This window comes from Brachypodium distachyon, chromosome 4 (assembly GCF_000005505.3).
Source record: "Brachypodium distachyon strain Bd21 chromosome 4, Brachypodium_distachyon_v3.0, whole genome shotgun sequence".
Lineage (NCBI taxonomy): Eukaryota > Viridiplantae > Streptophyta > Magnoliopsida > Poales > Poaceae > Brachypodium > Brachypodium distachyon.
In genome coordinates, this window is record NC_016134.3 from 29,661,696 (window position 1) to 29,687,950 (window position 26,255).

Consider the following 26,255-nt stretch of genomic DNA (forward strand, 5'->3'; position numbering starts at 1 on the left):
CCACGCCACGCCACGCCACGAATTCCGATAATTGTGGAGTCAGTTTTGGTTTCCTAAACCGAACCGAAGTCCGCCTGCGTGCCTATATAATAAAACTACCCCGGCCTCCGGACGGACAAAGCCACAACCCTAGCCGTCACGCCCACGATCCAGTCTCGTTGTTCTCTGCCAACTGCTACTCCATCCCATCGACTGTGTGCACAGATCGCCGGGAGAGCAGGCCTTCGGAACCCCGACCTTCGAGATCCTGCCCGGGAAACGGTCGATAAGGTTTTTGGGAAGCGTTCTCACGCGACTGCTCGCTTCTTCACGTCTCTGTTTCGTCGGCATCTTCATCACCAATGGCCGACGACCTCGGAGATCCCGCGGCTCAGGCTGCCACTTTAGCTCAGCAGCAGCAGGCTGCACAACTCCAAGCACAGCAGCAGGCTGCCCAACTCCAAGCCCAGGCAACTTCTACTGCACAGGCGCAAGCGCAGACACTGGCCGCTGCTCAGGAGGTAGTCAAGGCTGCAGCTGCTGCCGGCGTGAACATCGATGCCACCGGACTCGTCACCGACCTCAACAAACAAACACAAGAAAAGAGCACAGCACCGTACGTAATCTGCTCTTTCTTATTGATTTTGATTAGTAGTTCTATTATTCACGCCGTGAAATTAGATGAGTTTTATTGTTGTGTGTTGCTATTTAATTTGTCTAGTTTGCATGATATAATGTGCTACATGTTTTACACACTGTTTTTCTGGATTAAATATTCATCGAAATTACCTAATTTTTCAACAATACCTACAGTTATTTGTGAGTATTTTCATACTGCAGTTATCTGGATCCGACCGACGGAGGCAAGCATGCCATGCTTCCACTGCTGTCCTTTTGGTAAGAAAAATCCTTCCATGACAATGCTGTTCTCTAAAAATTCCACCTGGTTCTGGAAATCCTTCAATTGTTCTCCAGCCTTGAGTACTCTGTCTGTCCTTTGTGATGTCAAAGATTTTTTTGTTTCTATATGTCGTTTGAAGTTAGAAGATAATTATTTTCTGTTCAAACAAAATTCTTCATAAGTGGGATCTATTTTAGATTGTCGAGTAGTGATAAGAATTGTCAAAAGTGTTGTTTGCATGAAGAAGATATTTAAATTGGTAACACGAGTAATGGCAATTGAGAAGATTTGCGTGACATGTTGTATGCTTGAACCTTGACAACGTGAACTCGCGTACGCAGACGAGACGATCTGGCCAGGTTGTCGTGCAGAAACCCTGGCTGGGAAGCTATCATGTTGAGGAGGCTTGGAAGGCCGTCGTCGTTGTTCAGGAGGAAGATGCACATCGAGAACTGTGTCAAGTCAACTTGGTTGTTGCTGGAGTAGCGGGCCGGCCATGGAGAGTTAGATGCGAATCTCCACGCAGAACGTGTCGGTTGGGGTTTAGAAAATCCCCTCTCTTCTTCGAAGTACTGTCTTCAGCTTGGGATTGCTATTTCGGTAGTTTAGTTGTGTTGCTAGACTTGGTTGCCTAGCTTTGTAATTATCTATGTATATTTTCTTGCTTAATCAATGAATCGCAGCGTTGCTGCTTTTTGTCAAAAAGAAAAAGACTACTCATGATTTACACATTTCACATCCCCTCCCTCGCCGTCTCTTCCTTAACATCCACCTCCTCCTCGTCCTCTTCTCAGGTCATGTTTGGTTAGGTTTAAATGTGCCTTTCTTTTGTTGGTTTATAAGCACAAAAGCATCCACTTAGGTGCTTTTGACTTGATATTGTTAGATTATGGTATAAACAAAAATACAAAATCAACAAGACCTATATGGGTGTTTCCGTCACCTGTATGAAAACCTGAGGCAAAGCTACTAGTCATCTTTCCATAAATTACACTCGTAAATAAGTTACTTTTGGGTAGACATACAAAAACTAGCTCAAAATGTTATGGCTTCAGCAAAGTATCTATACATTAATTGAATCAGAACTGGTTGTTCACCATGATAAATGGTTGAATAGCAAGGGTACCGGTTGTTTGATTCTCCACCATCGCTAGCATTGGGTATGTCCTGGCTCCTATACAATGCCTTCTTTTAAGTGCTGCACCAACATGCATAGCTAGACGGGAAAAGGCCAGAGAATGAGTAAAGGAGTAAAGAGAGTTGGTGATATGTCGATGATACCATGAGAATAGGAGGCAAACGGGAGAAAACATAACCAAGCATGAGCGACTGTTCTTGCGAAACATTGTTCTATTGAAAAATAGCTTGTTGATGCTTTTCCATGCTGACTTGACACCCGCGACGATCTCTGCAGCAGCTATGGCTCGTGATGAGCCAACCCGGGCACTGGTGGTGGATGTTGGGTTTGGCCAAAAATCAAGACATGAAGACGCACACGCAGAAACAATCACACAATTATTTGGTCAAGAACGTGTATCGTGTCCTATATTTTTTCTTTATTTTTTTCTCAAATCACACGACCTTATTACAAGCCACGGTATGCATGTACATATATAAGACCAATGCCAAGCTACTAGTCCTACTTGCACACGGACAAAAATCCTAAACTCAGAAGAACACAAGCAACACGTAGGAACTTCAAACCTAGTACTATTCGGACACTACCATGTGAACTAACACATGGTACTCCTGCGTAGACTCAAACTCAAGATTACTCCTAACAATCTCCCCCTAATCTTGAAGTTGCCGTCTTCAGCGCTTCCCCTGATCCTTGCTCCCTTCAGCTTCACGACTCGTCGACTCACCTCAACGCATGATCCGGACTACCAGCCCATGCGGACACATCTTGCGTGCTACGTGCAGATTAGACACGTCATTAATCTCACGCAGGAACTCAACTAAACTGGTCATGATCCCACTACACGCCAAGTTTGATCTTCTCGTCGAGACACGCAGATGACCACATGCCACCTTGTCTGCACGCATGTCGATCTCTTGCTCCGATGACAGACCATATCGGACAACCTTCGACCGTGACACACCTCCACTGCAGCAGAGCCCCACACAGACGAGCACTTGGACACAATCATGACTCACGGACGCTGACGCTAAAACACATAACTCCTCAACGAGCTTGCCGACGACAGTTTGCCCTGATGCCGAGTACTTTCCGGCAATCAGTACTATGATCTCCCGTCACTAGAAGATCGGCCCACCACAACGACAACTCGATCCAATCTGCCGCACGTTGCTCCGTCAGGGAGCTGCCGATTGCCTGCTCTGATCGGACACCACTCCCTCGCCACCGATGCCCGCCCCGAGGCGCTAGCACATCGTCTCCCTAGGGCAAGCGCGTCTCCAAATCTTGAACCTTGCTCCGATACCAAATGTTGGGTTTGCCCAAAGATCATGACATGAAGATGCACACGCAGAAACGACTACACAATTATTTGCTAAGAGCGCGTATCGTGCCCTCTATTTTCTCTTTATTTTATTCTCAAATCCCACGACCTTATTACAAGCCACGGTATGCATGTACATATATAGGACCAATGCCAAGCTACTAGTCCTATTTGCACACGGACACAAATCCTAAACTCATAAAAACACAAGCAACACGTAGGAACTTCAAACCTAGTACTATTTGGACACCACCACGTGAACTAAAGCATTGTACTCCTACGTAGACTCAAACTCAAGATTACTCCTAACAGTGGACTCAGATTTTCGATCAGTATTGGAGGAAGCAAAATCACTGTAGTTATTTTGTTTTGTAGTTTTTACAACTGAAGTAGAATTCGAAGCCCAATCATCCAGCTGGGGCCGCCATCTGCGGAAACGCCTCTCGTCAGTGTTTTGCGGCGCTGTTCTCAGGGCGGACGCTTTTTTATTTTTGATAGCTTTCTCAGGGTGAAGTTAATTAGATTCTGAAGAGGACCCACCTAGTAAGTCATCGTGTGCTGTGTTAGGCAGCTGCATGGGGCTTGGCCAAGTCATGTGTGGCCGTTGGATAAGGCTGCGGCTGGTCAAGTGCTAACCATGAGCATGTGTAGCTAGCTTTTTTTTCTTTTTTAGCTAGCTACGGGTGAGTGAAAATCGGATCAGCTAGTTTCCCTGTAAAAGCACTTGTAATCAATTGTAAGAGAAGAAGATAAAAAAGCACAAGTTGCGGTGCTGTGAAATTCCTCTCGCGTGTGTTGTATCCACTAATTAGCTTGTTTTTTGTTTGAGCGAAAACTAATTAGCTTTTTTTTTAGGGCGTGCGAAAACTAATTAGCTTGTTGATTGCTCCTTGGCCAAGGCTAACAATACGGGCTGGAAGGCGCCGTGACGGGCCGGGCCTGAAGCCGAGGAAACTTCCCCTCCCCTCCCCTCCCAGCGCCCAGACGGCGGTGGCGGTGTGTTCGTCTTCTGATCCCCCCTCACTCTCCTCCCCCGCTCCGCTCGGAAGCTCGGACCTCATCTGCTGCTGCGCCCTTGCTCCCTGATGACGGCCGGCTGCGCAAATCTCCTGAATGGGCCGGCGGGGCTCATCGCCGAGCTCCTCCTCGCCGCCGACATCGCCGACTACATCCGCTTCCGCGCGGTGTGCCTCTGATGGCGCCGCGGATCCACGCGCGCACGAAGTCTGCAACCTAGCTAGTACCATTTTTTGTCTTGCACGTGTAAGCAAATCAATTGTTGGTTTGCATTCCAGTGGGTTATTGGCCTCCAAGTTGTTTTCACTTTTCAGTGATGCTCATCTCACCTCTGCTTTGAGTAATAATTATGTTTATCTTTGGTAGAAGAAGTACTTTCAAGAGTTTCAGGTCCTAGTTTCTATACTGCTGGCTGTTGATTGCTTCTAAAGATATGTTTCCTATTCCTCAATGGCAAGACAAATTCATTTCTGTACTGAATGTAACCTGAACATCATTTAGCATTGATGTCTTGTCTAATTTATACGTGGTACACTTAGTGATCCTATGACTGTGTCATATGCTGCATTGTCATGAGTGTCAATTTAATTACTGTTGATACATAATCTCTCAAAGTTGGTGGTTGAAGTGACAGATCTTACTTTTCTGTGGCTGAGCTTTCTTTCTTTGATATTTATTTGTGAGTATTTTGGTACTGCAGGTATCTGGATCAGACCTATGCAGACCAGCAGGCTATGCTTCCGCTGCTTCCCTGTTGGTAAGAAAATCCTTCAATGACAATGCTGTTCTCTAAACATTCCACCTGGTTCTGGAAATCCTTCGATCAATTCTGCATCCTCTCTATCTGCCCTTTGTTATGTCAAAGATTTTTTTTGTTTCTTTGTGCGTTGTTGAAATTGCAAGATTACGATTTTCTGTTCAAACAAAATTCTTCATAAGTAGGATCTATTTAAGATTGTAGGTTAGTGATATGAATTGTTAAAAATGTTGTATGCATGAAGAAGGTATTTATATTGGTAACACAAGTAATGAACGGGTATAGCAAATCAAACTTCCTTCTTAAATTCTCATCAACACTTCATGATGCACAGGACCGGAGAGATTGACATAAAAATCAACTTCTTTTTACAATCCCGCAAAGAGACAACATTAAGTAAAAAGAGTATGGACAGGACTAGGGAGTGCACGTGCACTATTGGGGTGTCCAAGGTGCACACCCAAATATGAAAACTTCTGTCCTGTGTATCTAAAATGGAAACAAACACACCTGTCCCACTCGGCACGGCCCGCTGCCGATTCCAGCCGCGCGACAGGACCAACCCGCACACACCGATGCCAGCCCGTCCAAAAATTGCAGGCAAGAAAGAAAAAAGCAAATGAAATGAAACGTAGAAATTGATCTCGTTCATCCCCACCTCGCGTCTTCCTCCTTCCACCCAACTTTCCCCCTCACCGTTGGCCCTCCATGCCTCCATGGGACCTGCTCCATGAGCTAGTTGAAGAAAAAATTGCTTTAGAAACTCTGTAGGGAGATAAAACCTACGTAGATATTAACCCTTACAATTTTGCATGTTCCCAAATTCCTGAAAAGCAGCATCATTCAAAATCTTATCAAGAAATTAACTGGGCATGCTAGGCAATAAAAATGCAGGAAATAAAACGCATTGGTCAAAAGTAGATCAACCCCACACATGTCTGGTCACATATTTGCTTTGTTTTTGTTTGGCAACATATAGGATCCAGCATTATATCATGCAAAAAGCAAAACACACACACATATACAGCCTGCTTTGCTCCTTCCAGGAAATACACCGACGTGATGCATATCCTTGAAAAAAATGAACATCCGAAGAAACACACTGCCGGCGTCCCATCCCCAAAACTTGCCAGAAAATTGTTCATGTAAAAGAAATCACTTTTCTATCTCCTTGTAGCCATCCTTGTACTGCTTCCAATTGCTATCTCCTTGCAACTACTAATTCAAAATTATGCTACAAATGCAACTAGTAAATTCAACATTTAAGCTGGGGAGCAACTTTTACTCCAGAAAAGTTGGGTGATGTAAGAGCAACTTAGTATCAATGTTAAGATGAAATTATGTTCCTTAGGAATGCGACTTGTAATTCAAAATTTTAAGCTAGGAAGCAAGTTTTTTACTCCAGAAAAGTTGGGCGATGTAAAAGCAATTTAGTGTCAACTATAAACTGAAATTATGCTTCTTATGAAATGCAACTTCTAAGTCAACATTTAAGCTAGGGAAGTGACTTTTATTCCACAAAAGTTTGGTGAAGTAAAGAACAACTTAGTGTCAACTATAAACTGAAATTATGCTTTTTAGGAATGTAACTCCCAAGTCGATATTTAAGCTGAGAAGCAACTTTTTACATTGATGTAGCTTTCCTAATTTCATCAATATGTCAACTACATTAAAGCAAGGAAAGGGATGGAGAGCAACAAACTAATTTCATATAGACAACATGGTTAGGCAAGAATTTTGACAAAAAAGAAAGAGAGGCTAAGCGACTAAATAATAAAACACAGCTACATTAGCTAAATTAAAAAGCAACTTCAGGGGTTGTGTGTATGAGAAGGTACATTGAGAAGGAAAAAGCAACAAATATAAAGCTATATGTACAAGCAACTAATTAAGAAAGGGGCCTAAGAAGTTACCTAAAATCACAAAGTTGCATTGAAAAAAAAAGCAACTTATTTGCTTACTGCCACCTATATTAAAGAGAAGCAACTATAAGGCATTGCGTGAGCGACTAAATAAATAAAAATCAACTATATTAGCTAAGTTGAAAAGCAACTTAGAAGGAAAAAGCAACAAAGATAAAGCTAATCATATGTATAAGCAACTAATTAAGAAAATGGCCTAGGAAAGTTACCTAAAAACACAAAGTTGCATTAAAAAAAGCAACTATATTAGCTGGGGCATGTTCCTAAAAAATCGACAGAAAATTGCCTGAAAATAGCTTAGATTGGGGCGGTTTTGGGAAGGATATGACAGCATCTAACCATAGTAACTCGAGAAACAGTAGGCCTCCCAATCGCATCACTCGTCTCTCCAGTGAGAGCAGTCGTGAATCCGACGCCCGGCTGCTCGCACTCTGCCGCTATTGTGGCCTCGCCAAGCCGACGTCGCCCTCCTCACACTCCGCCGCTCCGCACAACGCAGTCCCCTCAATCGTAGAACCTGATCAGCACGTCATATATACTAAAAAAGCAACCAGCAACAGATAATCATCATGGAATCCTTTGGTCAGCCGCTCGGTTAATCTAGCTAAGGCCGATTCCACACAAAACTAGCAGACCTAGATACAAATGTCTATCTAGTTATGTCCGATGTATAGAAATCACATGCCACATTGGAAACAATCGATTTTAAATTGTTGAAACTAAGTTACAGGCAAAAACACTGAAAATAGTATGTCCTGTTTAGTGTTCATGACTTCTCGTGCGTGCATATTTAGAAATCAGTGCAAGGCTAGTTTGTACCTCCAGTGTATAAGCTCATGTAGAGCAGGACTTTTTGGAAGAACATCTTTCCGTCCTGAGTTGAGCTGAACGGTGAACAACCCAGCCTCTGTGCTCAGGAAGATGACACCAACACCTTCCGCAAAACCAACAACCGACGCTTCCAGGACGACACGAGGGGGGAGCAACGGTTTGAGGCGGTGGCAGCAGTCCTTGGCGTAGAGCACCGCGGCATTCCAGTTATTCTCCTCGTCCCCGTCTGAATCATTGCCGTCCTGCGCTTTCCACATGAAATTCAGGTACTCGGGATCAGCATGAATTATCTCCGTCAGATTAAAAACTGCATGGACAACTAAATGACCCCCAAATGATCAAAGCATGGAACGATTCTTTCTTGTTCAGAGCAATAAAATCTGGAACGATTCTAGCCTAACATGGCAAAGCAAAGATAGCATATTAAAGTAATTATGCTTGCAACTACCACGGCTTTTATACTGATTGCTGTTATATTCGCAAGTGCTTCCTTCCACGATGATAAATGGTTAAATACATAGAAGGTACAAGACATCAAGTCCCCAGCATCGCCAGAATTAATACGACAAGCATCAGCTAGCTCGTATATAATGTCTCCTTTTAGTGCAGTGCAGCACAACAAGTGTTAGCTAGATAGATGAAGAAGAGTGAAAAATGAATGAAGAGTTGGGGTCTCCCACGAGAGTAAATGGGAACAGGAGGAAAAAGGGAAGAACCCCTCGGACTTACTTCTTCTGTTCTTAAATTCTTGTCGTTGTTTTAGTTCAAATTTGTACTAAAACAACGACAAGAATTTAGGAACGAAGGGAGTACATGTCAGCTCCATACGGCATGTCAACTGCCTCGTGTGGCTAATTCGCACGGGTTGGCAGAATAATTATATATGTCGGTTATGCAAAAGGATTTTGGAGTCTGTTGCTGATCTTCAGTGCCCGGTGTCTAGGCAGACCTGGCTCCAGGTTTCGGTTTGGGACGGCTGTGCCAGGCTCTCACCACAGCTATGCATCTCGGTGGAAGAAGATTGGGCCAGGATGACTGCCGGCTCTTGTCAGCGAATGCGTTAACGGATACCTGATCCTCGTCATGTCCTTACAAATCTGGATTGAAAGGGACAGGAGAATCTTCAGAAATCATAGAAGCTTATTCCAGGAAATGATGAACACCATTAAGGAGCTCGTCTGGCCCTGCTGTCTGGCCGGTAATGCCCACCTGGAGACCCTTGTTTGTGAACCGCCTTGAGAGAAATCGTTCTCGTCTTCTCTTAACACTGTTTTGGTGATGTACCAATCTCTCCTTTTGTAGTCTTCTCCCCTTGTTTGTGAACCAATCTCTCCTTGCTAATACAATTGATGCTCATTCTTTTGCCGAGAGAAATTGCTTGGGCCTTTGGCAAAACCCATGGCAAGAAAAGGCCTACGGTATATCATCTCGGCTTTGCAGAAAAGGGACGAAGAAATGCTCTCGGCAAAAAATATTGCCTTCCGCAAAGAATACAAAAGGTCATCAAAAGAAGTTGGCCACATAACTGAAAAGTGAAGAATTTTTACCGGAGGCCAGAGTTTTTTTTCCGCACCCACCAAATCTGAGTACGAAATCTTCGCCCAAAGGACTTCTGTATTCGTTGCCGAAGGTCTTTGTTTTTGCCGTGAGACCTACGACGTATCTAGTCTTTGCTGAACAGCCAAATAAATGCCAGAATATGGCCCCAAATAAATGCCAGAATATGGCCTTGGGCGAAGATCGTTTTCCCGATGGTGCTAGTAGCTTATTGAGGTTTCAATCAATAATCAGTTCGTACGTGGCATAGATTGCAGAAAAAGGGAAGTTCGAAAATAAGGAAATTATTAAGAATAATCCAACGAAATAATTAAGCCTGAAACAACCGCATTCTGTTTGTTGTGAATGAAAATGAGAATAAATCTCTGTGTTGATTCCATTGATTGATGTTATATTTATACAAGAGTAAGGAACACCAATACATGCATGGCATCCCAATTTTTGGGCACAGGCGCCCCAAACTTGGGAAAATAAGGACGTGAGCAGTTACTAGTTAACTGCCATGTTAACCCTTAATAAGCTATTAATCCTAATTGATCATAACTAATTATTCTCAACACTCCCCCTCGATCAATTTGCTTCGTTGATTTGTATATTGTTGAATCATCATGGAATCTTGTAATCTTGTAATTTCCTCCAAAAACCCAGTGGAAAAAATATTGAGAAATAATAATAATATTGATATGTTATGAAAACTCTCTTTAAAAACCCAATGAGAAAATTAAGGAGAAAATGGTATAACATATTTTGAATATTGTCCTTTGATAATTCATATCGAATTATGTGGACAATAAATATGCCTTGTATATTATCTACAAAAACCCTGGTGGGGAAAATAGAAAATATGACATATAATTTTATGTTAATATTGTCTCATTAAAAACCTTTTACGAGAAACTAGTGAGTAAAACTCATAATAGGAAAAGAGTGCAATATGATGTTATGTACAGGTTAAACTCAGGTGAATACTCCCCTTGATGCTTGCAAAATTTTAAGTTGTCGCATACCAATCCCATATACACATTTCTGAAATGTGGAGTTGGGTAAGGACTTAGTAAACAAATCTGCGAGGTTATCACATGATTTGGTTTGCAAGATATTTATCTCCTCATTTTGTTGTAATTCATGAGGATAGAATAGTTTAGGTGCAATATGTTTAGTTATATTGCTTTTTATATAACCTGATTTCATCTCAGTAACACAAACTGAATTATCCTCATAGATAATCGTTGGTGATTCAATTGAACCAATACCACATGATTGTTGTATGTGGTTAATCATTCTTCGTAGCCATACACTTTCACGAGATGCTTCGTATAAGGCTATTATTTCCGAATGATTTGTGGACGTAGCCACTAGGGTCTGTTTAGAAGACTTCCACGATATGGCTGTCCCACCGTGTAGAAACACGAAACCGATCTGGGATCTGGCATTGTGGGGATCAGATAAATAGCCAGCATCAGTGTATCCGATTAGTTCAGAGTTTTTGTTTTTCTTTTGAAAATATAGACCTAGATCTTTAGTGCCTTGTAGGTAGCGAAAAACTTGCTTGACTCCTACCCAATGGCGTTTTGTTGGAGCTGCGCTGTGTCTAGCTAGTAAATTTACCGCAAATGTAATATCCGGCCGGGTGCAATTTGCTAAGTACATTAATGCTCCAATGGCACTAAGATATGAGAATTTAGATCCCAAAATTTTCTCTCCATCACCTTTTGGTCTGAATGGATCTTTCTCTACGTCTAGAGATCGAACTACCATAGGTGTTTTGCATGAATAGGATTTGTCCATGTTAAATTTCTCCAAGATTTTCTGGATATATGTAGCTTGATGAACCAATATTCCCAAAGGAAGGTGTTCAAGTTGCAAACCTAAGCAGAACTTGGTTTTACCCAAATCTTTCATTTCAAATTCCGTCATTAGATGATTATGAGCCTCATCAATATCCTGTTTGTTGCCAATGATGTTTAAATCATCAACATATACAGAGATAATGCAAAATCCTGTTTTGGATTTCTTGATGAATACACATGGGCAGTCATCATTGTTAGAGTAACCCCTTTTAATGAGAAACTCACTTAATCGGTTCTACCACATTCTACCCGACTGTTTTAGACCGTATAAAGATTTATTCAACTTTACACAGTACATGTTACGTCTTGCATTAGCATTCGGAATTTGGATTCCATCGGGAACTTTCATGTAAATATCCGAATCTAATGACCCATAAAGATATGCAGTCACGGCGTCCATCAACTGCATAGATAGACGATTTTGAACAGACAATGAGATTAAATATCGGAAAGTAATTCCACTCATAACCGGAGAATATGTTTTATTGAAATCAATGCCGGGTCTTTGCGTGAACCCTTGTGCTACTAGTCTCGCTTTGTATCTCACCACCTCATTGTTTTCGTTCCTTTTCTGGACAAAAACCCATTTGAATCCCACTGGGAAAACATTTGGAGGTGTAGGTATTACTTCTGTAAATACCTTTCTTTTATTTAGCGAGGCTATTTTTGCTTGAATTGCATCCCTTCATTTGGGCCAGTCGGAGCGTTTTTCACACTCAGCTATGGTCTTTGGATCATGACCATTTAAAAGGTTGTCTGCAATCTTAATTGAGAAATATGTGTCGACGAATGTAGTCTTTTTATTATATGTTTCTCCAGTATCTAAATAATTTGTGGAAATTTCATTTACCTTTGGTGACTGTTCGCGATTTCCCGTTGCGGTTAAGTCTAGGTTTTCCGATGTCCCAGCACCAGTAATTGAGTGCACTATTGAGCTGGGTTGTGGATGTTGGTTATCCATAGGGTGTATATTACCCAATTAATCTCGGTCAATCAAATGTTGACTCACATTTGTTGTTGTTGTTGAAGGAGGTTCAGAAGGTTTATTCTTCTGTTTTCTTTGCCGCGGCTCTTTTGTTTGTTCCTTTTGTTGCTTGCTGGAAGCTAGATCCTTTTTAGTTGTTGTACTTCTCCCCCTAATGCCGAGAAATGGTCTTCATTAAAAATACAATCAGCGTACCGGGCAGTGAATAGATCCCCTATGAGAGGTTCTAGGTACTTGATAATTGACGGTGATTTGTATCCCACATAGATCCCCAATTTTCTATGTGGTCCCATTGATGTACGTTGTGGTGTTGAGATCGGTACGTATGTAGCGCAACCGAATTTTCGCAGATGGGAAATACTTGGTGGATTTCCATGTACTAATTGAAGAGGAGAAGTAGTGTGATATGCAGTTGGTCGCAATTGAATTAAATCAGCGGCATGTATAACCGCATGACCCCAACAGATTGTTGGTAGATTACAATTCTGTAATAAAGGTCTTGCAATAAACTTAATTCTCTTAATAAAATATTCAGCCAAACCATTTTGTGTGTGGACGTATGGGACTGAGTGCTGAACTTCGATCCCTAATGCATGCAATAATCATTGAAGGCGCGTGAGGAAGATTCAGCGGCATTGTCCATTCGAATTGTTTTAATTCGATGTCCTGGATAATGAGCTTTTAATTTAATTATTTGACTCATTATCTTTGCGAATGCATGGTTACGTGTGGAAAGTAGACACACATTAGACCATCTTGTAGATGCGTCAATTAATACCATGAAATACCTAAATGGTCTAGACAATGGTTGGATAGGACCACAAATATCTCCTTGAATTCGTTCAAGGAACTGTAGTAGTTCCGCTTGTATTTTAAGATAAGAAGGTCTTAAAATGAGCTTGCCTTGTGCACATGCTGTGCATACAAAATCCTGAGATTCTGGGAATTTTGCTTTATTAAGATTATGACCAACAAAATTATTAATAATTTTTCGTATCATCCCGATACCGGGGTGACCAAGGCGATCATGCCAAGTCTGGAATGTATTGACATTCTGAAATATTATTTTATACGCAACATGGGCTACAGGCTTTATGTGTGTATAGTACAATCCGGACGATAAAGAAGGATTTTTTTTCAAGAATTTGTTTGCCATATCCGTTACTTTTTGTAAATAGGAGAAATTCCTCATTGTTGTCATCGTGGGTTTCTATATGAATCCCATTTTGACGGATATCCCTATAACTTATTAGAGTACGAGTTGAATCAGGATACAATGAAGCGTCCTCGATTATTACTTGTGTACCCATAGGAAGTGTGATGATGGCTCGTCCAGAACCAATAATTAACGTATCGTGTCCAGCGATTGTCAAAATATTCCCTTGCGTTTTAGTAAGGGTTTGAAAATATTTTGTTTCCCTAAGTATAGTGTTTGTGGTGGCGCTATCCACGAGGCAAAGTTCTTCGTCCATTTTGGATTGACTCCCGTAGAGAACTATATATGGAAAAGGAAGAATTGCCTTTCCCCTTATCCTGTACACATGGCTTGTTTTTCTTGTTGTTGCCCTTTTGCTTGCCTTTGAAGTTGTTTGGTCGATTATTCGATCCATTGAACTTGTTGTTCTTCTGAAAAATTAGCATCTACTTCAGGTAAAGGTGCAGCGCCTACCGGACGCTGATGATGATTTCTCATTAGAAGTTCATCATGCTTTTCGGCCTGAAGTAAAACATGGATAAGATCAGAATATCTATTAAATTGGCGTGCACGATATTGTTGCTGAAGGATCCTATCGGCCGGAAGCATAGTAGATAAGGTCTTTTCGATCTTTTCCGCTTCAGAAGGTTTCTTATCGCAAAATTGCATCTTTGAACAAATTTTATGAACGGCATGATTGAACTCTCCTATAGATTTAAAATCTTGTAGGCGTAATTGAGTCCATTCATGTGTGGCTTCAGGCAAAATTACGGCCTTCTGTTGTTCATATCTAATTTGAAGGGCAAGCCATAGTGTGTATGGATTTTCTTCCATGAGATACTCTAATTTGAGATCAACATGGATGTGGTTCCTTATAATGTATAAGGCATTATATTTGTGTAGATCTGTGATGGGCTCTTGTCCCTCTATAGGAGGTTGTATGGCCGCTGAAAGTCCACGTGACGCCAGGCTCACTTTTACGTCCATTGCCCAAGTTAGATAGTTTCGACCGTCGAGGGCGAGTTCGTCAAACTCTTTCCCGGTCATTTTGTTCTACATGGGATTGAAAAACCATTGATTTTGTCAATTACTAGTAGGTAAAGCCAAAATATTGTGGTCATTGTTGTAAGTAAATTGCAATAAAATGCATGAAATTTAATCAATGTTAAATTCATATAGTGTAGACCTCAAATAACACTTTGAAGATAATCACCGATTTATTGGTGTAGATCTCTCAGCTCTACGCGAAATAATTCGCTGCTTTCAATAAGGTGTATGTTCCCACGAAACATTCAACGCAATATATCGTTTTACCGTTATTGAAAGAGTGTAGCACCTTGTGTTATTTAATATTGGAAGAGCACGTTGAAGGTAGTCATTGTGCGTATTTACACAATGTAGACCTCTCAGTACTACGCGAAATAATTCGCTGCTTTCAATAAGGTGATGTTCCCATGGAACATTTAACGCAATATATCGTTTTACCGTTATTAAAAGACTGTAGTACCTTGTGATTCGTATATATTAAATTGAGATAGTCACATGGTGATAATTTTTGCTTATCACTAATGGAGATTTTTCTTGAATCAAGTCTAATTTGGGCATTTTTGGTGCCATTTTGGGACTTAATTGTTGAAGCAAAACTCTCAAAAATGCAAGAAATAAAAATCTCAATTGCAAGGTGTAAATATCACATGTAACAGGGAATGTATATCATACAAATACATTGAACACGACAATATTTACATTGACATTTACATAGTAATATGTCTTTAGTAGGAATATATCCTAAAAACCACTGAAATCTAAATAAATGTAAGTGCAGGGACCTATAGGTATGTAAAACACAACTATTAAATAGATACATGGACCAAATCGCAAATAGCCGGAAGTTCCGGGCTTTTCTGCAAAACAGCCGAAGCCAGTGGGGAGGGCGCGCGCGTGCAAGCGGTTCGGGGCGTGGGCGTGGGCCTCGGCGGCCTTTCGGCCGGCCCAGGTCGGGCAGGGAGGGTGGGCGGGGGGGGGGGGGGGGTTGGGTATAAGGCGTGGGCGGGCGGCAGTTAGGGTTAGGGTTTGCCCCACCCGTCCGCCGCTGCCACCAAATCCCGCTGTCGCCTTGTGTTGCCCCGCCCGCCGCCATGTCGCCGCCGTTTGCGCCGTTCGCCGCCACAAGCCAGCGCGCTCAGAGGGAGGGTGGCCCCCCCTCGTTGGAGGAGGAGAGGCCAAGGACCTCCGGGTCCCCACCGCCGGCGGCCGGTCCGGGACGGTGAGCGGCCATGGCGGCCACGAACTTGCGGTGGAGGCGCCTCGCCTCCGGGTGGACGTCGTCGACGACCTCGCCATTATCTTTATCGGCCGGAGGGGGAGCGAAGTCGGCGGCCGGAGGCTCGGCGTCCGCAACCGGTGGAGCGGCTTCAGTGCCCGGCGCAGGAGGAGTCGGAGATGGGAGGAGGAGCAGCGCCGTGCCATCCCTCGCCGGACACGGCCCGTACCCGTGTACGGGGCAGAAGAGCGGCAGCGGGGGCGGAGCAAGGGCGGCCGCGAAGTTTTCGTCTTCACCGAGCATGGGCGGCACCGGGCCCGTGAGTATCCAGTCCATCACCGGCGAGTATTCCGGCGAGGCCGGCGCTGCGGGGTTCGGTGCAGCCGTGCTAGGGCCGGCGCGAGTCTCCATGGCGGTGAACCGGCGGCCGCGACGGACATTGGGGCCACCCGAGCGGGTCCGGCGGCGTGGTGTCCAGCGGTGGCATGGGGTCCACTGGCGGCGAGCCCAACGGCGGTGGTGACGGTAAGATCCCCGACGACTTGCTCCTTAGCCGAGGAACTCGAGGAGGGCGACAAGAACTATAGGCAGATCATGGATTGCCATTGTTTCTCTCCTTTCTTCTCTTCTTGCTCTGTGATGGTAGAACTACATGCGTGATAACGTGTTGTGAATGAAAATGAGAATAAATCTCTGTGTTGATTTCATTGATTGATATTATATTTATACAAGGGTAAGGGACACCAATACATGCATGGCATCCCAATATTTGGGCACAGGCACCCCAAACTTGAGAAAATAGGGACGTGAGCAATTACTGGTTAACTGCCATGTTAACCCTTAATAAGCTATTAATTAATCCTAATTGATCATAACTAATTATTCTCAACACTGTTCAAAGAACTAAACTCCAGAGCGCCTTCTTCTCCGCCTACGTAGGCACGTAGCAAATTAACCGGAACACCTCCTTTCCGGGGACGATGAAGTTCAGATCTGCGGTAAAGGCAGCTGGTGAAGGCCTGGCGGCGCTCTCGGCCGGCCTCGCGCGCCGGCTCGCCGATGAGGACGCCTACCGCAGCAACCTCGTCTTCTCGCCGCTCTCCATCTACACCCCTCTCGCGCTCGCGGCCGCCGGCGCCCGTGGCGCCACCCTGGACGAGCTCCTCCGCATGCTCGGCGCGCGCTCCCAGGGCGAGCTCGCCGAGTTCCTGCCCCGCGCGGCGGCGCTGATGCGCGACCGGTCGGTAGCCGGCGGCCCCCGCGTGGCGTCGGCGTGCGGCGTGTGGAGCGACCTGTCGTGCCCGCTCAAGCCGGGCTTCGTCGAGGCCTCCGGCAAGGCCGGGAACACGGAGATTGCCGCCGTCGACTTCCAAGGGAAGGCTCCCGAGGCGTGCCGGCGGATCAACGTGTGGGCGAAGCGCGTTACCACGGCCTCATCGACGACGTCCTCGCGCCGGGCTCGGTGACGAAGGAGACCCTCGTCGTGCTCGGCAATGCCGTGTACTTCAAGGGCAAGTGGGAGCAGCCCTTCGACAAGAGCCACACGGAGCACGAGCCGTTCCGGCGGCTGGGTGGTGCCGGCGAGGTCGAGGTGCCGGTCATGCGGAGCCGGAAGGCCCAGTTCGTGGCCGTGCACCGCGGGTTCAAGGTGCTCAAGCTTCGCTACAAGATGGCGGATGATTCTGCCGCCTCCAGCGGCCGCGATCGCGACAGGACGCAGTTCTCGATGTGCATCTTCCTCCCGGACGCCGATGACGGCCTTCCTGGCCTAATCGAATCCATCGCCTCCCGGCCCAGCTTCCTGCACGAGCACCTGCCATGCCGGCCGGTCCACGTCAGCAGGTTCCGGGTGCCGAGATTTAAGCTCTCCTTCCACGACAGCCTCGTAGCTGTTCTCCAGCAGCTGGGCCTCGTGCTGCCGTTCAGCAACGTGGCCGACTTCTCCGACATGGCGGAGTGCCCGATTAAGCTTGATGAGGTCATCCACAAGGCGGTGCTGGAGGTGAACGAGGAAGGCACCAAGGCGGCCGCCGTCACCATGGTTTGCTGGTTGCGCGGCGGGTGGACTTCGTCGCCGACCACCCGTTCGCGTACTTCATCGTGGAGGAGGACACCGGCGCCGTTGTCTTTGCCGGCCAAGTCGTCGATCCCTCGAGAGAGTAGTATGTAATTTTATAGGGTGTCAAAATTACTAGATGGCTGGTTTTGTGTGCTGTTCGACTGGTATTATTTAATCGGAGTCAAATTTGAGTAATTCGTCAATCTAAATTTTTTGAGTAATTCACAACTTATTTACTTTGAGATGTTCTTTTGAGATTCTACTACTAGCTAGTCCTAGTACGTTTATCCTCTTAGATTAACAATGAAAGAGTGTTGAAGCGTGCTAGCTAGCTAGCCAGTTCGACTATAGCCAGGTCGTGCACCACACAAGTGTTCATGGTTCCCAGGCTCAACCACAGGATAGCACACGAAACTGTTGAAGCGTGCTAGCCTGTTCGACTATAGCCAGGTCCATATTGCCACTTCAATAATGCCTTCGCGCTTCTCTCGCATCCACTGCAGCTTCTGACGATATAGGTAGGTTAATTCAAACCGTGGTAATGATGTATTTCCTGATGCCTTCTGTAGTAAATCACTCACAAATACAGAAGAAACACACCAAATTACTCACAAAGATGGATTTCATTCATGGAGTCTGAACAGGCAGAGTACAGGAGAGGGGAGAGTAAACTGGGTAACTGAAGCTTCTAGTACATCTTGTTCCCCTCTGGATATTCATTTGCTCTTTTTATTTTAGTCATATAACTTTGTTCTATTTACATCTAAGTCCCACTTCCAACACTCCCCCTCAAGATGGGGCAAATGCATCATACAGCCCCATCTTGCCACATAGGCTAGAAAATATTTTCTCAGGTAAACCTTTAGTCAGTACATCAGCAAGTTGATTTGAAGAACTAATATATGGCACGCAGATGATCCTTGGTCTAACTTTTCTTTGATAAAGTGCCGATCGATCTCAATATGTTTTGTTCGACCATGATGCACTGGGTTATGGGCAATATCAAGTGCAGCTTTATTATCACAGTATAATAATAACGGCTTTTCTTGGAATAAACCCAACTCCATTAATAAAATTTTCAACCAGAGAACTTCACATACCCCGTGTGCCATGGCTCGGAACTCTGCCTCAGCTGTGGATCTGGCCACAACATTCTGCTTCTTACTCCGCCAAGTAAAAAGATTCCCTCCAATGAAGGTGCAATAACCAGAGGTTGATCTTCTGTCATCCACTGAACCTGCCCAATCTGCATCTGTATAGCATTCAATTTGCAAATTACCATGACATGTATATAATAAACCTTTACCAGGAGACCCTTTCAGATAACGTATTATCCTCATGACAGCATCTAAATGTTGACTTCTAGGATCATGCATAAATTGACTCACGACACTAACAGCAAAGGCTAGATCAGGACGAGTGTGTGACAAGTAAATTAAACGCCCAACTAGTCGTTGGTATTGCTCTCTATCGACAGGGGATCCTCCATCTTTAGTAAGACGCTGGTTCGCTTCAATTGGGGTAAATGCTGGACGACACCCAGTCATTCCAGTTTCAGTTAACAAGTCTAGAACATATTTTCTCTGTGAAAGGTAAATACGTTTTGCACTTTGTGACACTTCGATCCCCAGGAAATATCTCAAATGCCCAAGGTCCTTGACTTCAAATTCCTTTGTTAGCTGCTGCTTTAATCTCTTTATCTCACTGCCATCATCTCCTGTGATAATAATGTCATCAACATATACAATCAATACAACTAGTTTATCACCATTGCGACTATAAAACAGAGTATGATCGGCATTACTCTGTTTGTATCCCATTTGGACCATAGCTTTACGAAACCGGTCAAACCAAGCACATGGAGATTGCTTTAAGCCATACAAGGATCGATGCAATTTCAGCACTTTGCCTTCAGTTTGAGCTGTACCAAAGCCGGGTGGTATATGCATGTGCACTTCTTCACGAAGATCTCGTGAAGAAAGGCATTTTTGATATCTAACTGATGTAAATCCCAATTAAGATTAGATGCACAAGATATCAAAGTTCTTATGGTATTCATCATGGCCACCGGTGCAAATGTCTCTTCATAATCTATCCCATATGTTTGAGAGTAACCTTTTGCCACCAAACGAGCTTTAAATCTTTCTATTTTCCCCTCAGGACTATGTTTGATTGTATATACCCATTTGCACCCTACAGCCTCCTTGCCAGATGGTAACTCAACTAGTTCCCACGTTTTATTTTTCTCTAGAGCATTCATTTCCTCTAGCATAGCTGCCTTCCACTTAGGATCCTTCACAACATCTTCCCAATTTTTAGGAGTGCAAGAGGAGTCTAAAGAAGCTATAAACCCGGGTAAGGAACAACAAACTGGAATGCAATTAAAATTTGCAAATGCAACTGACTGCATTAAGAGGTGCAATTGCAGCTGGGCTGGTTAAAAGAAAAATTGCAACTGCAACCGACAGCAGTAAGAGGTGCAATTGGACTGAAAAACTTTCTCATAATTAGGATACTACAACTGCAGCAGGTCACTAGAAAAATTGCACTGACCACAAAGAAAAAGAGTAACTGCAATTAACTGCAAAAAGGAGTGCAAATAAGTTTATATTTTGAGTGCATCTACAACTACAAATCAGTGCAATTGGATTGAGAAAAAAGAGCCACCTCAGATAACACACCACAGAATATCAATTTCAACAAAATTTGAAAAAAGTAAGTATGGGACAGAGTGTAGCATCGTGGACAGGCCACCGACTCATTAGGTGGGACGTCAGATGAGGAGATGGGTTTCTAAACTTGAATTTATGAGAACTCGAGATGGGATTAATGTGTGGTTAATGTCTCATGAGTCATGACGACTGAAATGGGGAAGAGAGGAAGCAAATCCAACTGATCGGCCGATCAAAACCCACCCAAAAGTAAGATTAAACCCCAGATTAAGAGAGATAGAGGAGAAAAAGGTTGATGAGAGCATGAATGCTAACCTGGATCGATGTGCACCAAGGTTGGTCTTTGCAGTTCACTCTCCTATTTGCCCTTGTGTTGGAACCTTGCTCTCCCAACAGGCCCCAGGCTCAGCAAATATCTCAAGACGCGGGACAAAAGAGAAAGCTAGATGTCAATGCTTCTATTAATTTCAGGGATAAAGAACAAATGACTCATCCACAAGAAGACAGAGTCATGTACAGTTGGAACAACCAGCATCATAGTATGTGTCATCATGTTAGTTCTTATCTCCTACTAGTGTAAAGATTAAATGGACATTTTTTGTTTGCAGCTAGGAATCAAGCAGCAATGAAATGAGATTTGAGCAAAGAATTAGCAAGAGATAAGAGAGCACAAGCTTTATAATAAGATAAGAGAGGAGAAGCTCCAGGAGAAGATAATGATGGCAAGCTTTGGGGGAGCAGATAAGAGAGGGCAAGCTTTAGTTCAAGGAGATAGCAGCAAAGTCCAGTCATATTATAGTACAAAATTGTAATAATGGAAAAAATATTTATTCAGAAAAAATAGAACAAAGTAGCAGCAAATTATGCTATGGCAAGTACCTATGGTTTATTGGGAACAAAAAAATTAAACCTGTTATGCAGATCTTGTTTATTGGGAACAAAACACATTACAAAAATCAAATATTGGAACTTAGACTAATCTAAACTTCGACTACTACAACTTTAAACTGAGACTTAAAATGAGATGTATTGTATACTGATAATGACATGGCATATAATCTTCAGAACAAAGAGCTGATAGTCCATTCAAAATCCTATCCATACTACTACCTTAATGCCCCTGTCCAATGGAAGGTTGTACATATGAAACTCTATCCCAACAGTAACTGAAAATGGCAAAGCTTCTGCTAATTTTAAAGATGTACAATATAGCAAGTTGGCAGTCCAAACATAACATAACAACTAAATTTTTTCAGTGGTTGGTCATCACCTGCAAGACTACTACAACGGAATGTTATTCAGAAAATTAGCGGCAACAGAAGCAGAAACCAGATGGGCCACCAAACTGAACAATTTACTTTCCTGTTTGAAGCAGAGTGTAAACAAAAGGCACGATCCAGTTATACACCGATACATACATCAAGGATAAAGTACTACAAACGAGCACTTGTAATTCCCAAACTGATCACAAAACTGAGCTACGCTTCAGCTCACAAATTTTGAAAATCTTGTCTTGACTGAATTGACATTTGCAATTGCATCACTCAAGCAATACAGTGGTGATACACAAAAACACAATCACAGCCCAACACAATGCAATAAAGTGATTCTAGTTTAATAATAGTAGCCAGAAGTAGCAATCTCACCTGCTGCTGCGGCTCCCTGCGCCTTAATTGGACAAAGAAACGACTGATAAAACATAAGACTGAAGATTAAGGACAAAGAATTCACTATTCTTTTTAATCGGACAAAGAAATGACTGAAAACTGAAAATTAAGGTTAAAGATTAAGGACAAACACTCACTGAAACTGAAAATGTAGCCACATTTGCGCGAACAAATAAGCCGAGCAAAAATCAGCGCAGCCCGCAAGTACAACAAACTAGCGTAACCATTTTGATGGGACCAACTCACCGCACGCCGCGAAGCGAGACCACACTGCCGAAGGATAGCAGATGGAGATGGCCTTGGCCTTGCCCTTGCTGTCTTCGCCTACCCACATCCTAAGAAAAAATGGAAGCAAAATCAGCGGCAAAACGCAAGCAAATCAACAACTAAAATTCTGAACAACTAAACTAACAAAACAACACCTGCAGCTACCATGCCCAGCATCTAAATTGAGTTAATCAAAAAGCGTAATCACAGAGCAAAAACTCGCCAAATTTCGTGGGACGGCACAATTGGCAAAGATTCAATGACCAAAAAACTCAAAATCGGCATCATCTCGAGCAAGCTCGCACCAGATGTTGCCACCATACATCTAACATCATAAGACATCAACATCAGGTTAGAGTGTGGTGAGGCAAATACCAAAAAGAAAAGGAAAAGATATACAAAAAAACCATCTACAGTTGCAACTACATTGGGCATATACCACACTTAACTTTGGGCCTATGAACAGCAAAAACGAGATCCATTTCACTGAGATTTTTTGCATCAATTTATATTCGAGTACTGCCTCAAAAACGCCCCCAACCTAGCTCATTCCAACGATGAAGACAGTAAAAATCACCACCTAAAACTACAAACACAAGGCCTACGGACAACCAAATCCCACGGAAATCAGCAGCAAAAGCACCACGATATCATCATAAAATCGACAAAAATAAAAGGGGAAGGGATTCACCGAGAGGAAGCAAGCAACTCCGCCCCAGACAAGCCGAGGCACCCGACTCTCCCGCCTTCGCCTTGACACATCGTGGCCACGGTGATGGGAGCACAGAGTCCGCCCCACTGCCGCCCCCTCGCCCAGAAATCGACGCCGCTCAGGAGGATCGAGTGCGGGCACTTGCTCTCTCCTCCTCGCCCAGAAATCCTCGCCGCTGAGGAGGTTCACCGCGAGAGCTTGCAGATCGGAGAAGAAGCACGCCCCGACGGCCGCGGTCTCGAGCCGGAGACGATCCCCGCTGCTGCGTGTCTCCCCGTGGGCCGGCGCGCCCCGCTCGTCCGCGCCGTCGCGCCGTGCGACCGACGAGCAAAATGGGGAGAAAACCAGTGCGAGCCTTCGAGGGAGCAGTCAGAGGAAAAAGAAAAGAAGACTGCCAAGGAAAAGTTAATACGAATCTTGAAGCATGGATGGACGGTCCACAAATCGCCTGGTTTTCAACAGAAAAGCAGGCGCCTGTCCATTAGCAAAAGCGCAAAATTAATTAGCCAAAGACACACAAGTAGTGCTTTCCTTCTTATTTCTCTTCTCTCAATGTTATGTTCTAATAATCTTACACGCAACCTTTATGTACCTAGAACTATATTCGGACCAGACTCATGAATTCATGATCCGATTCAAGCTAATGCCGCCATACTAATTACCACCTATGTTAGACTCGGACATGAACTACCGAGACTCTACCATATAAGTACGGCTGTACGGGAGTTTGGATTATTTCCCAACACATACGTATAGCAGAGCGATTTTTTGTCCGATAAATTCCAGAGCGGTTTCTTCTCGGACGAATCTAGATTCTAGATAGCAAAACCAGAACTCGTTCGTCCGGCGATGGAGACTGGATCAGCAGCGGAGTCAGCCACCGAGGGCGCCCTGGCGGCGTTCTCAGCCGGCCTCGCCCGCCGCCTCGCCGACTCGGACGCCTACAGCACCAACCTGGTCTTCTCGCCGCTCTCCGTCTACACCGCTCTCGCGCTCATGGCCGCCGGCGCTCGGGGCGCCACTCTGGACGAGCTCCTCCGCGTGCTGGGCGTGAGCTCCCGCGGCGAGCTCGACGAGTTCCTGTCCCGCGCGGCGGCGCTCATGCGCGACCGGTCCGCCACCGGCGGCCCACTTGTGGCGTCAGCCTGCGGCGTGTGGAGCGACCTGTCGTGCCCGCTCAAGCCGGGCTTCGTCGAGGCCGTCGTCTCCGCCTCCGGCGAGTCCAGGAACACGGAGGCGGCCGCCGTCAACTTCCGCGGGGACGTCGACGGAGCCTGCCGGCGGATCAATGCGTGGGCGGCGCGCGCCACGGAAGGATTGATCGATGGCGTCCTCGCCCCAAGCTCGGTGGCGAAGGAGACCCTCGTCGTTCTCGGCAGTGCTGTGTACTTCAAGAGCGAGTGGGACACGCCCTTCGAGAAGAGGCTCACCGCCGACCGGCTCTTCCGGCGGCTAGGCGGCGCCGGCGAGGTCGAGGTGCCGTTCATGCGGAGCTGGAAGCGGCAGTACGTCGCCGTGCACGACGGGTTCAAGGTGCTCACGCTCCGCTACAAGATGGAGGATCCATATGCTCCCGTGTTCAATCTCAGTCCCCAAAAGAGGCTTGCACCTTGCTCTGAGAGCCCCAATGGCGACGAACGGCACGAATCCCCAAGGAGATTTAATCGCAACGACCGACACAAATCCCCAGTTGCGCCGAGGTGGAGCTGGAGCTGGCCATTCTTTCCATGGCTCCGCCGCCGTCCTGATCGTCGTTTATTTGACATACGTGAATGTGATCCGCTCGGTGGTCGCGCCGGTCCGTACTCCGGTGGTGAATCCGACGCATCTTCCTCCGATGACGATGACACCATGACGCAATTATCTTCCTCCGATGATGAAGACGACACCATGGCGCAGTTCTCGATGTGCATCTTCCTCCCGGACGCCGACGACGGCCTTCCCAGCCTAATCAACTCGATCGCCTCCCGTCCCAGCTTCCTGCATGAGCACCTGCCCCGCCAGCCGGTCGACGTCGGCGAGTTCCGAGTGCCACGGTTCAAGCTCTCCTTCCACGACAGCCTAGTTGTTATCCTCCGTCAGCTGGGATTCGAGCTGCCGTTCAGTGACGTGGCCGACTTCTCCGACATGGCTGCCGAGTGCCCGCTTACACTGGATGAGGTCGTCCACAAGGCGGCGTTGGATGTGAACGAGGAAGGCACCGAGGTGGCTGCTGTCACCCTGGTTGACATGAGGGCCGGGCGTTCTGCCAGGCCACCGCCGCAGCAGCGGGTGGACTTCGTCGCTGACCACCCGTTCGCGTACTTCATTATGGAGGAGGACTCCGGCACCGTTATCTTCGCCGGTCACATTGTTGATCCCTCAACAGAGACGTAATGTCTAGGGGAACTAGGGTATCGAAATTGCTGGCTGGTTGTGCTATTTGACTCTTTTTATTCTTAGTTGCTATCAAATTAATTCCGGACCTCTTCAGAACTTATTTACCTTTGCGATGTGCTTTTGAGATTCTATTAGTAGTACGCTTTATCATCCCACACTTCATAAAAAAAATGTTGAGGAAAAGCACTTCATAATTTTGATTTGCAAACCTGCAATCAGAGTGCGAATGCACTCAGGTGCATTTTATTGGATCGTCGTTCCCGTCTTTTGTTTTTTTTTTCACAGATGTAGCCCTTGTACATTCTCAAACACAGACCGTCATCAGTCTCATAGTCCAGACGTGTGACCCCAATTCAGAGTGCAAATGCACTCAGGTGTAAGAAGGCATTTCCCATTTTCTCTTGAGAGATTCTACCAGTAGTGCCATCAAAGTGCTTTTATATGTATGTAAAGAGGCCTAATTCAATACACCCCCCTCCCCAAACTTAGAAGGGTAGGATGGTCTTTTTATCTTTTTCTTTTTTCTTCCTACTCTTTACTTCGTCGCGCCTCTTTTCTCTCAAGAGAAATATCCGTTGATTCCAGAAATTCTTCGACGATCCCTCTGGTTAGAATGTTCGGAATTGTGTCTTCTACGACGCTATGAAATTTCATCGCGATCACGGTGAAATCTCCGGCCGGTACCAAAATACCGAGTGTTGCTCGGATTTTTTGAACCCGTACGTGATAGTACGATGTCCACATGTTTCCCACTGATTCGTCAATATTTCAACGATCCCT

The 26,255-nt window shown here is 45.0% G+C and overlaps 2 protein-coding genes, 1 long non-coding RNA gene and 1 pseudogene across 17 annotated transcripts; 2 read left to right on the forward strand and 2 right to left on the reverse strand.

Moving 5' to 3' along the window:
- The first annotated feature begins 4,237 nt into the window (after positions 1-4,237).
- LOC112268871 lies at positions 4,238-6,009 on the forward strand. Its single transcript, XR_002960355.1, has 2 exons — positions 4,238-4,605; positions 5,060-6,009. It is a non-coding gene; the product is annotated as an uncharacterized LOC112268871 (long non-coding RNA).
- A 9,629-nt stretch (positions 6,010-15,638) lies between these two features.
- Positions 15,639-16,130, reverse strand: LOC106866714 (lysine-rich arabinogalactan protein 19-like). Its single transcript, XM_014902366.1, has one exon. It carries the CDS (start codon positions 16,128-16,130, stop codon positions 15,639-15,641), a length of 492 nt encoding a protein of 163 aa, XP_014757852.1.
- Positions 16,131-16,635: 505 nt separating this feature from the next.
- On the forward strand, positions 16,636-25,472 carry LOC100823605 (annotated as a pseudogene).
- Positions 18,383-23,456, reverse strand: LOC106866887 (uncharacterized mitochondrial protein AtMg00810-like). Of its 15 annotated transcripts, none has more exons than XR_002960042.1 (5): positions 23,076-23,456; positions 22,364-22,452; positions 21,721-21,812; positions 20,766-20,866; positions 18,383-19,030 (listed from the first exon to the last, which is right to left on the reverse strand). XR_002960042.1 is itself a non-coding variant. In XM_024454680.1 (2 exons), the coding sequence occupies exons 1-2, from the start codon at positions 19,725-19,727 to the stop codon at positions 18,645-18,647; spliced, it is 996 nt and encodes a 331-aa protein (XP_024310448.1). In that variant the 5' UTR covers positions 19,728-20,759; the 3' UTR covers positions 18,383-18,644. The 15 variants fall into 15 exon arrangements, 2 of the variants coding, with proteins under 2 accessions (XP_024310448.1, XP_024310449.1); XR_002960044.1 differs by lacking the exon at positions 21,721-21,812 and adding an exon at positions 22,097-22,139; XR_002960040.1 differs by having other exon boundaries at positions 22,097-22,452.
- Positions 25,473-26,255: the final 783 nt, after the last annotated feature.

Coding starts and splice junctions, on each gene's coding strand:
- LOC106866714 (XM_014902366.1), bottom strand. CDS start 16,130: ATGGAGACTCGCGCCGGCCCTAGCACGGCTGCACCGAACCCCGCAGCG.
- LOC106866887 (XM_024454680.1), bottom strand. CDS start 19,727: ATGCATATACCACCCGGCTTTGGTACAGCTCAAACTGAAGGCAAAGTG. Junction 19,496..19,582: donor CCAAATGGGATACAAACAGA/GTAATGCCGATC, acceptor TTATTATCACAG/GAGATGATGGCAGTGAGATA.